Source organism: Carcharodon carcharias, chromosome 23 (assembly GCF_017639515.1).
Source record: "Carcharodon carcharias isolate sCarCar2 chromosome 23, sCarCar2.pri, whole genome shotgun sequence".
Lineage (NCBI taxonomy): Eukaryota > Metazoa > Chordata > Chondrichthyes > Lamniformes > Lamnidae > Carcharodon > Carcharodon carcharias.
The window spans coordinates 43,051,438-43,064,890 of NC_054489.1; the positions used below are offsets into that span (position 1 = coordinate 43,051,438).

The 13,453-nt window shown below is 42.6% G+C and overlaps 1 protein-coding gene across 5 annotated transcripts in view; it reads left to right on the forward strand.

Annotated features, from left to right (window-relative positions):
* tlk2 (tousled-like kinase 2) overlaps positions 1-13,453 on the forward strand; it is a 153,131-nt gene that overhangs the window by 51,086 nt on the left and 88,592 nt on the right. For 4 of the 5 annotated variants that reach the window (XM_041173335.1, XM_041173338.1, XM_041173336.1 and 1 more), the window contains 5 exons: positions 5,623-5,691; positions 6,889-6,961; positions 8,839-8,882; positions 10,856-10,954; positions 12,511-12,606. In XM_041173335.1, coding sequence (XP_041029269.1) covers positions 5,623-5,691; positions 6,889-6,961; positions 8,839-8,882; positions 10,856-10,954; positions 12,511-12,606 — 381 coding nt within the window. The remainder of the gene's footprint in view (positions 1-5,622; positions 5,692-6,888; positions 6,962-8,838; positions 8,883-10,855; positions 10,955-12,510; positions 12,607-13,453) is intronic. The other variant, XM_041173337.1, reaches the window with a different exon arrangement.

A 13,453-nucleotide genomic window follows, 5' to 3' on the forward strand; every position in this document is an offset into this window, starting at 1 on the left:
CCCTCAAGGTCCGAGAGAATATCATGTCAGGCCCGGGGGATTCTTCTACCTTTATTCACTGTAAGGCAGCAAGCCCCTCCACCTCTTTAATCTTTATATGTTCCATGACACTACTGCTTGTTTCTCTTCCTTCCTTATACACTATGCCAGTTTCCTGAGTAAATACTGATGCAAAAAAACTGTTTAAGATCTCCCCCATATCTTGAGGCTCCACACATAGACAACCACTCTGATCTTCAAGAGGACCAATTGTGTCCCTTACTATCCTTTCACTTTTAATATACTTGTAGAAACCCTTCAGGTTTACCTTCACATTATCTGCCAAAGCAACCTCTTGTCTTTTTGCCTTCCTGATTTCCTTCTTTAGTATTTTCTTACAATTTCTATACTCTACAAGTACCCCACTTGCTTCATGTTGCCTATACCTGCTATACACCTCTCGCTTCTTCTTAACCAGATCGCCAATATCCCTTGAAAACCAAGGTTCCCTATGCCTGTTAACTTTGCCTTTAATCCTTACAGGAACATGTAAACTCTGCATTCTCAAAATTTTGCCTTTGAATGCCTTCCACTTACTGAACACATCCTTGCCAGAAAACAACTTATCCCAATCCACTCTTCCTAGATCCTTTCTCATTTCCACAAAATTGGCCTTTCTCCAATTTAGAATCTCAACTCGAGGACCAGACCTATCCTTATCCATAATTAACTTAAAGCTAATGATATTGTGGTCACTGGACCCAAAATGTTCGCCTACACATACTTCTGTCACCTGACCTATTGGTTCCCTAATAGGAGATCAAGTATTGCATCCTCTCTCGTTGGTACCTCTATATATTGATTTAGAAAACTTTCCTGAACACATTTGACAAACTCCAAGCCACCCAGCCCTTTTACAGTATGGGAGTCCCAGTCAATATGTGGAAAGTTAAAATCTCCTACTATCACAACTTTCTGTTTCTTACATCGGTCTGCTATCTCTCTACACATTTGCTCCTCCAATTCTCTCTGACTATTGGGCGGTCTGTAATACAACCCTATTAGTGTGGTCACACCTTTCCCATTCCTCAGCTCCACCCATGTAGACGAGCCATCAGGGCTGTCCTGCTTACGCACAGCTGTGATATTTTCCCTGACTAGTAATGCCATCCCTCCCCCTCTATCACGTCTGAAACAACTGAACCGTGGAACATTGAGCTGCTAGTCCGGCCCCTCCTGGAACCAAGTCTCATTAATAGCAATAATGTGGTAATCCCATGTGCCAATCCACACCCTAAGCTCATCTGCCTTTCTGACAATACTCTTTGCATTGAAATAGATGCATCTGAGAACATTTCTATCCCGTACAAACCTTTGATTTCTGTCTATACGTGCATTCCTCGCTTGACCTTTATCCTCCTGCACCTCACTATCTGCTTTAACACTCTGGTTCCCCTCCCCCTGCATATCTAGTTTAAACCCCCCAGAGCAGCATTAGCAAACCTACCCACAAGGATGTTAGTCCCCCTGCAGTTCAGGTGCAAACCGTCTCATCAGAACAGGTCCCACCTTCCCTGGAACAGAGCCCAATTGTCCAGAAACATGAAGCCCCCCCTCCTGCACCATCTCCTTAACCACGTATTTAGCTGCTTTATCCTCCTTTTTCTAACCTCACTAGCATGTGGCATGGGTATCACTCCTGAGATCGCAACCCTGGAGGTCCTGTCCTTCAACTTTGCACCTAACTCCCTAAACTCTCTTTGCAGGACCTCCTCCTCCTTCCTATCCATGTCATTGGTCCCTACATGGACCACGACATCTGGCTGCTCACCCTCCCTCCTGAGAATACTGAGAACTCGATCCGAGATATCACGGACCCTGGCACCAGGGAGGCAACAGACCATCCGGGATTCTCGATCTCTCCCACAGAACCTCTTATCTGTCCCCCTAACTATCGAATCCCCTATCACTACTGCTGTCCTCTTTTCCCTCCCTCCTTTCTGAGCTGAGGGTCCAGCCTTGGTGCCAGAGACACGACCACTACAACTTGTCCCTGGTAGGTCATCCCCACCAACAGTATCCAAAATGGTATACCTATTGTTGATGGCTAAACCATTCGCCATATCATTTCAAGTCTGCCACTTGGACTCAAGGGACTGTGAAGATGAGGACTGTAACAACGGAACAAGTAGGATAAGAGAGAGTAATGTGTACTAGGCCTTCAAAGGTGGAATTGATGGTGGCATTGAGCAGGCCAGTAGCTGTAGCATTGATATATTGAATAGAGAACCAAGATTTGGGATTTTGAAAGTGTAGGAAGTGAAATGGGAGAGACTATTTCCAAGGCTGGACATAAGGAAATGGGGTTGGAAAGGGGATACGGGAATTTGGGTAGAGAGTGATTACAAGAAAGTGATCAAAGAGGACCTTATCTCTTTATAAAACTTATTCATGGGATGTGGGCTTCACTGGCTGTGCCAACATTCATTGTCCATCCCTAGTTGCCCTTGAGAAGGTGGTGATGAGCTGCCTTCTTGAGGCACTGCATTGTTTCTATGATTAATTCTAGGGAGGCTACATGAGGTGGTTAAGATAAAGGAGATGGCCAAGAGTATGGGTTGGGGAGTTTACATGGCAGAAGAGGTTGAGAAAGGGTAGGAGGGCAGTGAACTCAGGTGAGAGAACATGCTGAATTAAGATGATGGTTGAAATCACCAAAGATGAGAAGTTTCTCAGTGCAGAGTCTGAAGGAGGAAAGCAGTGAGGATGACACAGTGAGAAAATTGGCTTGGTAGTTGTGCAATGGAATAATCAACTTTTAAAATAAAAGGCTACAAATTACTAAACGACAATGAACCGAACCCAACTTTATATCCACTGTGGATATCCACAGAGGCTGTGAATCAGAATTTCACATTTTAGGAGAAATTGCAACATCTGAACCTTTGTGGCACATTCCCAGATACAGGGCATTACTATAATCCTGCAGCAAAATGATGGAGCTTGGAAATAAATTCATGCTTGAAGGATCTTATTACATTCAACTGTTACACTGCTCATTGTACTTCCAGCACACGCACATGTAGGGATGTGTCCAGTTTTTACCTGGCACCTGTTGTGGACATCATCTTAATCCCCTCCCTACACTCCCAGGGCTGGTATGCAGCTCTTTAACATCTCATTTGTGGTTCCCAACCTTTTCTGGTTGGATTGCATTAATGTGAAAAGAGCCTCAGAAGAATTCGTTGAAGAAAAGTAAGAGCTGTGTTTATATTGTGGGGAGAAAAGGCTAAGCATTATGCTGCACTTCACGTTTCAAACGATTGCTTTAGCAAAAATATATGATTTTGCTCCAAATAAACCTGTTTGAATGGTGTAGATGCACCATAGTTATAGATAATGTCTTTAATTTGAGGAGCAGGTTTCATAGTAACGACCATTGTTTCTAACATAGCAGAGGCAATAAATTCTTCTGAATGTGCTATTGGAAGCTTTTTTTTAATCATGAGAATCAATAGCCAAACAATTGTCTTAATTCTACGCATCTTAAATTAGTTTTGCTGACAAAATTATAGGGCAGAATATTATGCTTGGTGTGTGGGCGCGCACCCAATATTCCCGAGCGTGAAGTGACTCGCGATGATGATGGGCATGCGTCCCCGCGTCATCTCGCAGTCTGGGGACATTTTGTTTGATTGTTGCACGCTAGAGTCAGCTCCGCGCCCGCCAATAATTAAAAAGGCCTAGTAAGGCCATTAACAATCTAATTAACTTCAAATTTACGCTGCCCATCCAACCTTCCAGTTGGCGGGCAGGCGAAAAGGTCAGGCGACCTTTACCTCGTCCATGAGCGGGATGAGGTTTCTTAAAGCAATTAAACATTAGTTCAAAAATAAAGATTTTATTTACAAACATGTTCCAGCTCATGTGACAGAGCCACATGAGGAGACAGGTTTTATTAAATTTTTATTCTCTTCATTTTTTTTTAAACAGCACTTCATCTCCCTGAGGCAGCTCCCTGGCTCAGGGAGATTGAAGCATTCTTTCTCGCGCATGCACGAATTGCACGCTAGGCCCGGCTCTCCCCCCCCCTCACCCCACCTGCACGGGAAGGGCTCAGCTTTGATGCTCGCAATCCACACAGGGCGGGCCTTAATCCGCCTGCCCGCCTGAAATTGCAGAGCCGATCGCCGTCGGCTTCCTGACCGCCCCTACCAAGCACACACACACACACACACACACACACACACACACACACACACCGCCCCCCCCCCCCCCCCCAACCCAGGACAAGATGCTGCCCATAGTTTTAAAAAAAAGGCAAAGAATGCAATAATTCAGAGTTAAGTATGTTTCCTTAATACATTCAATACATATAATTTTATATGCAAATTATGCTTTCTACCAGTGACAACTGGCAAATTGCTATGTATTTGGTTTAGTAAAGCTGAGTTTTGGCCTTGTGGTTCACAATAGTTATTTTAGGCAATCCTTTTTTTAAAAGGCTGTTCAGGTAAAGTAGGTTGCTGGCTCCTGCTCTATCCCATCTCTGAATGCACTTTGGGCTTGTTCATTTCTTTACCTATGTCAATGTAAATCTATTAATCAGATTAGAGTTGGGGTTTAGGTGGCTGGGAGTGGGGTAGATGCAGTAAGTACCGGTGGGACATATGCTATGAATCCCAGCAATAGCATATCCTTGCAGCCGTGGTTCTGTGACACTGTAGATTAGCATGTGACTTAATGTCACAATAAGCTCTCAGTCAGCTATCTGTTGGTGCAATGGGCTTTAAGTGATCACGTTTTAAAGACCTCCTGAGGACAGAGAATGGTGGACTTTGAGTTTAGGTAGTTTAATTTTTTCGCTCTGGTGTTTGTGATTTTAATTCTCTGGTTGAGAGGTCTGAATGCTACTGTGTATTTTTTAATTTTAAAAAAGCTATATATTTTCCTCTTTCCTCTTCTGTCCCCCAAACTGGAAGATAGTTTCTCTGTACAGGGTGTACGTTTGCATGGGAACTGAGCACACCCTTTTGGTATCCTTCACTTGCTTCCCAAGCAATAAATATTCAGTGGGTTATTGACCTGGAGGATATCATGGCTGACCCTCCTCTCTCCCCACCCAGAGTCTGAAAACCTGTACTTCCAGGGGGCATTGCCAGTGGTGTCAGCAACAAGATTTCTGGCCTTTTTTCCCAAAGCACCTCCTGCCAATCAATATTTCTTGAGAAGGGGTTGCTTTCTGAGCCCTGTGGCAATTGGACTAAAAGGGGACTTGGCTGCTGCCTGCAACAGTATTCAGCTTATGCTCAGACAGTTCTAATATGTACTTGTGGTTAGCTCTTAAACTGATTTGGTAAAACGCGAGAAGTGACAGGAGTCAAAAGTGGGCATGCTCTTTCACCTTTTGAATAGCAGTGTAGTTTAACACATCGTTAAGTGAAAATTTCACTGCAGTGGATCAATACTTAATTTTCCTGCTGTGAATTATTCTGTACCAGGGCATTATAGTCAACATCCACCATGAGCATGAGAATTTTACAGTAGTTAATTCTGTCTCTAAGCCTGATGACTGAACTAGATGCATATTGGAAGAGCAGTGATTGATTGAACAAAATGTAACTTTTTTGTTCTTTGTTGTAGATACCAGTAAATGAGTCGTCCAACCAGAGCTTGTGCAGCTTGGGATCTCTGAGTGACAAGGAATCCGAGGTTAGTAATTGTCGGGTTGCTGTGTTTAAAAATTACGCAGATTAACGTCTATCAAACAAGCAAATGGTGCTTAGCCGTAATGGCTGTGCCTTCTCTGAAGACTACAAAAAAACCTGCACTATGAATTGATTCAACTCTTGGAAAGCAGAACAACTATCTTATATGTAAATTCAAATTTAAACCCATATTACTTTTTCCTTTATGCTCTATGGGTGCCACTGACAAGGGCAGCATTCTTGTCCATTCCCGATTGTCCTTGAACTAGGCTATTTCTGAAGGCAGTTAAAAGTCAACCTCATTTCTGGGGTCTGGAGTCACATGTAAACCAGACTAGGTAAGGGTGGCAAATTTCCTTCCCTAAAGGACATTAGTGAACCAGATGGGTTTTTACAACAATTGATAGTTTCACAGTCACCATTACTGAAACTAGCTTACAATTTGAGATTTATAAATTGACTAAATTCTACCAGCTGCCGTAATGGGATTTGAACCCATGTCTCCCCAGAGCCTGGACCTCTGGCTTACTAGTCCAGTGATGCCAACACTATGCCACTGTTTTCTCCCGAGTTCATATGTACAGTCAAATCCAAATGAATGTAAGGATGGCTGCATGGTGGCTGTACACTAAGCTGATATCTTTGTCTTTCCTAAGTGTTGTGTGGAATGTTTTGAAATTTGCTCGGTCACCTGCAGCTGTAGATGGAGTGCTTCTCCCCAGGACCATCCTTTGGAAGAGACCTCGGTGTCACCAGCACCAAATCCCTATGCCAAGATCATACCCAAACCTGAGTGACCTGGTTACCTGAGTGACCTGGTTTCTTCTAGGGGTGGGGAAACAGTTCATCATCTGCAGCTGGTCTTCTTTTTGCAGAGTGGCATTGGGGTAGCACTAGCTGCTACTGCTCTAAGAGTAAGATTGGCTGTAGACTGTTGATCAGTCAGTTCCTGTCGGTTTCATCCTTTTTATTTGGAGCCCCCATTTAGCTTATAGATTGGAGGAAAGCAAAAGCCTCCTTGTCCTGGCTAATGTCCATATGGTATCATCTCTCCTTCCTTTCACTTCCCTCTCTTCCCAATTCTGAGACTTGGGAGTGGAGGAAGATAAGCGTGGCCGTCTTTGAAAACTGCTTAAGCATTTGAAGCTTTACAGAGCAAAAAGGTTTTTGCTTCATGGCAATCCCTTATTCATCCTCTTAGACACCGGAGAAGAAGCAAAGTGAGCAGCGAGGGAGGAAACGAAAGGCGGATCCCTACAATGAGGCCAATCAAGGTAGGCCTGAGTACATCCCTTTTTTATACAGCATTCTACAGTTTATAGTGCACTGGGAATGGGGGACTTAGTTACTAGCAGTTGATTTTGAAATTGTATGCTTTTCATGATTTTTTTTGCTTTGAAGAAATGATTGCATATGGAGCAAGGTGCAGTTGCACACCTTTAAACCATTTTAATTTCTGGCCCCTATTTGATGGTAACTTTTTTTCCAAACAGGCATGAAATGACAAATCCACTTCCTATTGGCCCCTGTTTACAACAGCTGCTTGCATTTATATAGTGCCTACTGTAGTAAAATATCCCAAGGTGCTTCACAGGATTATTGAAACTTTAAGGGACTTCTGCACTCAAAACATGGGGAGAAAAATTGCTGAATGATAAATGATCATTGAGTCCTTCACTAAATCCCCTGTAGATTCAAGGGGGTATCTGCAAGCAAGCTGCGAACGTTATAAGACAAGTGGGAAATAAATTGGGTCCCTCGGGATCGACTGTTATCAATTTCAATACAGATAACAAAATTGTGGAATTATAGTACAATACAGAAGATGGTCATTCAGCCAAATGTGACTGTGCTAGCTCTTTGGTAGCACTATCCAGTTGATCCCAGTTCCCTGCTCTTTCTCCACAGACCTATAAAGTTCTTCACTTCAAGTATTTCTACATTCCTCTTTTGACTCTGTTGAATCTGTTTCTGCCATTCCTTCAGGCGGATCTGATTTAAAGAAAGGACATAAACTTTCTTTCTTGAAGATGGTGATTTGTGCTAGGGTACAGTTTCATGGGCATTTGGTGACTCGTTGTGTTGGCTTAATTGCCCATTCTTCATATACATATATATTATATATGGGGGGCATCATACAAGCACCCCAATATTGTCCTCACCAATGGTCTACATAAGTGCACTTCCAACATGGATAGAATGAAGAGCAGAAACCTCAGCTGTGGGGATTCTTTGTTTTTCCCTGCCCCCTTGCTCCTACTGAAAACCCAGCCACATCAACACCGATTCTGAACTGAACTGGGAACTCTGCATGGTTTTGTATTTCTATGCTGCAGAAGAGTTTGTTAGAGATTGTTGACACTTGCAGTGTCTTTACAGAAAATTGTCTGTCAAAACCTGTGCATGATGTAAATGATCTGTGATTGATGTGTACCATCTTCATTAACTAAGATCAGGTCCATTTCAGTAGATGCAACTGAGGCTCTTTCTAACTTTTTTTTTGTTCTAACTCTTTTTCCTACATAGTAGCCTCACTGCTACCCACCATGCCCCCCACTCCACAGCAGTTTAGGAGGGGTGGGTGAGTATCTAAGTTAAATATAGGAACTCTTCTCCTACATGCCATGCATGTGTCCACTGCTCTTTTTTTTTTACAATGCCAAATGTCAGGACATGGAAAGGCAGAACTCTTAGTTAACAAATTTAAATCAGACTTCCACAATGCAAATTAAAACTGATTGCTAAACATGATTCCCAAGGGTCAGGAGTCCTGGCAGTGAAAAGGAATGGGGAACTGCCAGTACCACAAGTGTCCTTTCTAGCCCTCCTTGTAGGTCAAGAGAAGCTCCCACCAGCTCCTCAAGGAAGCCTTCAGCTTCCCTAGCCCTGACTGCCAGCTACATTTGGCAGCAGTTATGAGTCCCTGCCTTGCCATGATCTTCAGCTGTTTTCGGCCTTCCCCTGAAATATTGGGCTATTAAACTGGAGTGGTTGTAATGAGCTGTTGTAATGAGCCAGTTGTAACCCATTTTGTGCAGGTTAGATTTTCCTGTTTTTCTGGGAGGGGTGGGAAAGAGAAAGGTGATCTTCACCTTTGAACTAGAGGAAATACTTTTTGTCTGGTTGCTAATTCTTCATTGTTCCCTTGTAGGAAAAGGCACCCCAAGGGGACATAAAATTAGTGATTACTTTGAGGTAAGTTGCAGGGCTTTTAACAGCCTTATGTCAATAAATTGAACAAAGTTATCAATTGTGTAAATGTCCTTGTCAATAACAGCCTGGGAACTGTGATGAGGAAAAGGCACATTTATTGTCTGTCACTGATTTAAGCTGTTGAATGTGTTCGTGAGAGGTAAGACTGGCTGCCTTAGGGGAATAGCCTATTTTAACACAAATGCCGAGAATGAGGCCATATGAAAATTTATATTGATATAAAAAGTTAAATAAAGACCAGTTTTCCTCCTCAACAATCTACAGTGGATTTTTTAACCCTTACACTATTGCCAGGTGTAAGTAAATTAGTTTCTCTAGACTAGTCATCACCTCAGTGAGCCAAGCCCTAATCTAGTAATAAAGATGCTGTATGTGTTAGTTATATAGTTGCTTCTGACATTTGAACAGTGTCATGACTGTAATCGCCTCTAGCAATCAAAATAGCCAAACCTTAGTTGTCCTAATTTTAACCACTACTTTGTTAATCTAATCCACTTCAGCACATTTATTCTATACCCTTTTAAATAAATGAAAATTTTACTTCCCTGACACACTCGCCTTTTTTTTCCCCTGTCTGTCCCATTTTACTTTGGGTTATGTTCAAAAAATGATGTCCTGAAGATTTACTTTTTATTGGGATTTCAGAAAGTAGAAGTTAAAGGAGTGAACTGATTCTGTCTGCGATCACTGAAATAAAAGTAAAATACTGCAGATGCTAGAAATCTGAACTTAACACAAAGTGCTGGAAAATCTCAGCAGGCTTGGCAGCATCTGCAGAGAGAGAAACACAGTTAACGTTTCGAGTCCAATATGACTCTTCAAAACTCCGAAGTGCTTTTGGTCTATGATCACCTTTGTCTCAGTTTTCTAACATCAAATACTCGGGTAGCAGTCAGATGTGAGCTCATTAGGGCCCCCCAAATGTGACTTCTGATTTACAAAAACTTGTACAGTTTTCCAAAAGTAAAAGTTGTTCTTAAGTAAAAAAACCAACTGCAGCCTCTGCCTGGAACAACCTATTCCTCTCGAAAGCAAAATATTTTGTTTAACCAAAAGCGAATATGCATCGTCAACACATCATGTTTGCAGAGAAGAGAGAGCACAACTTAGTGGTGTGGTGAAATGCTTTTTGTGCCTGGGTTGATAGCAACAGTCCGGTGAGGGAACTATTTAAAACTAGCTTTGTCAACACATTTGAAACATAGTGAAGCCTAAACATCTATTCCCTCCACCACAGTGTACTGTGGGTGCCATACATATTATTTGCAGTGAAGCAAATTGCCAAGACTTCTTGGTTAGCACTCCCTTAACTTGCAACCTCCTATCACATTAGAAGGACAAGGGCAGCAGGAACATGAAACACACTGTCGCTAGGTCAAAATCCTGGAACTCCCTACCTAATACATTGTGGGAGTACCTTCACCACATGGACTGCAAGAGATTCAAGAGGAAGGCTCATCTTTACCATCTGAAAGCCAAGTAGGGGTGGGCCTTATCAGTGACTACACACCCCAAATAATGAATTTTTAAATAAGTGATCACATTTTGTACATCCAGTAGTAAATGGCCAGTTTCAGCTATTCCCTTGATTTGTGCCTTATACCCTCAGCATAGATGCAATGACTGTTCTTTAACACCTGGAGCTTTTTAAACCTGGCTTTTTAGTGTAGTTTGCCTCAGATTCCTTTTTAAATAAGGTAAAATAAGCTGAGCTCAGAGATGAATCTGGTTCAACAGATTGTTTAAGTTGAAGTGGGGAAGGCAAGGAAGTTTGTGCTTTGTTTTTCTGATTTTATTTCAGCTTTCCCGGCTAGGAGGAAATGCGCAGCTACGTATAATTTTTTTCATCCCATCCAGGTGGAAAACAATGGCAAGTGCATCGATAAATTTGATCCAGTCTGTGTCTGTGTCCGTGCCCTGTACTGTATCCTAACTAAATTATATTTGTATTTCAGTTTGCTGGCGGCAGTGTCACAGGCACAAGTCCAGGGCGGAGTGTACCACCCGTAGCTCGTTCATCCCCACAACATTCCTTATCATATTCATCACCTTCTGTGAGTATTATGTACTAACTGGGAAATGTCTGTAAATTAGTACATGCGTTGAGCACTAATATAATTTAAAACAACATTTCAACACCGAATCCCTAGGGCAACTCCATACTGGTTAGAGCTTTTCATGATCACCTTGGTGTGATCTTTGACATTGAACCACACAGCTCAGCAAGATCCCAGTTTCAAGAAGGAGGTAGGGATATGAATATATTGATTAATACTAGGCCTCCAATCCCTCTGCCTGTTTTAGTGCTTGTAATTTATACTAGTTAAAGAGAAATGGGCAGTAGAACAGGATAGTAACCTTGCTGGAGATGAAGCGTCCAGGAAGTAAAATCCTGTGGAGAGAGCAGGAGGAATTAAATGGCCCATCTGAGGGAGGCTCCTGCTGGATGCAGAGGGAGCAAGGACAGATAAATGGTTTATAGGCTTTTACTTTATTCTGTCAGTTTGGGAGTATTTATTTTCTAGATGGAGTTGAGTGTTTCTTTTTGTTTAGATCTATTGTTGTCCAGCCATGATGTGGCATGCGAGCGGGAGCAAAAAATGAAGTCAGTGTCTGGATGCCTTGTTTCAACATGAGGGGAAGTGAAGAGAGAGGAAAATACAAACAATTTGCATTCGGTGCATGAAGAAAGGAGGGGAGACAGAAACATGTGGAGGAAACACTGCGGAAAAGTGGGGAGACGCTGTAAAGGGGGAGCGAGGTTCTTTTGTGGAGGTGAAATGGAGAGAGAAATTCTCAAAATAATCACTTGGTCAGCATGCAAAGGGCAATCCATGACAAACGATAAGAGTAGAGGATTAAGGTTGTGGACCTAGTCAGAAATCATCATCTGCTTGATTTCTGTGCCGAAAGGCAGGTCCGACCCACAGTGCCACAATCTCCAACATGGATAGGGCAACGAAGCAAGTCCTGAATCCATTCCAGCCGGAACAAGGATCGAAACCTGTGCTGTTGGCACCAGTCTGATCCACATCGGCCGTCCAACCAACTAAGCCAACCGGTTCCCAAGGAGTCCAAGTTGCTGTGGCAATATACACTCTTACTTGCATGTTGTCGCTTGGAGCTATGGATAGTGATGGTAGAGGCTCCAATTTCTTTCCATTACATGGCTGACCAGGAATCTCTCCTGCTCTTACCACCTGCCATTGGCGCATGTTGGAAGGATTTACAAGATGATACTCAACCTGTTTGGCCAAGTTATGAACGCACCTTCCTTGGCCATCAAGTCCTGGAGTGGAACTTGAATCGGAACTTCTGGCTCAGAGACAGGGACTCTATCCTCTGCACTTAACACCTTCTTAAAGAAACCTTAGCTCCTGGTATTAACCAGGTGTGAGGAATTAGTAAGGCTCAGGATTATGCAATGCAGCATAACCTGAGCATGGTGTGACCTGGACTGGGGGATTCACAAGCTGTTTCTCCCTCTACGTTTTACTGTTTAAGCAGTGCCACAGGTCCTCTGGAGAGGAGAGCCCAGAGTGGTGATATAACCCAGTTGGAACAGTTTAAGATTTGAAATTTTACATGTTCCTTCTGTTTTAAATCTGAGGTTCAGCACGGCAGTCCTTCGTCAGTGGGATCGGCCAACACAGAGCATTCCTGTAGTTCACAAAAGATCATTAATGTACAACACAAACAATCACAGGTATGTAATCCTTGGAACACGCAAATACTGCACTCATTTTCTGGTTTAACATCAGCTCCGTAGAATTTTTCATTCGTTTTTATTCTTTCATGGGATGTGGGTGTCGCTGGTAAGGCCAGCGTTTGTTGCCCATCCCTAATTCCCTGAGCTTGACATCAATTGTAGGAAAAGGGAATTATTAAATATGCAGTGGGCCCCAAGAGAGATTCAGCTTGGATACTTTTCCAGTATACCCAAAGGCACAGGTGACTGGGAAAGATGTTAATCCTGATTTTGGTCAACAGTGAGATGAGAGCTATATTAAACCAAAGGTAAATATTAGAGACGCTGAAGGAGGACTAAATGCCGGGACCTGACTGAAGTTGTCAGAGGAACCTGAGGGGAACTGGGGAGGCCCTAGAAAATATATTTAAATTCTATTGAATATGGATATGGAGGACAGGAGAGCAACCAATTTAATAATTGTTGTCAAAACTGGAGACAGAGCTAACTGGGTAATTGCAGGCCAGTGAGTTTATACCCAAGGTAGAAGAGAAAATAATTAGAAGTGGCCAATGGAGTTCAGAAAGGGAGATCACATTTGACAATCATGATAGAGTTCTATGAGAAGGTGACTGATATCGTAGATGGGACAAATGCATTGGATAGACTTCAAAAAGCCTCAGGAAGGTTACCATACAGGAACAGTTGGAGAAATGTGATGACCTTTGACCTGGAAGCAGTACACTAAGGAAAATTTGTAATTTTTTTGTAAGGTTAGCGGAATCTGCATTGTTTTAAAAGTTTTCATCAATTGTAAAGGGAACAATTGTAATGTTCCTGGATAATAAATTCTGGTCCATGTGAC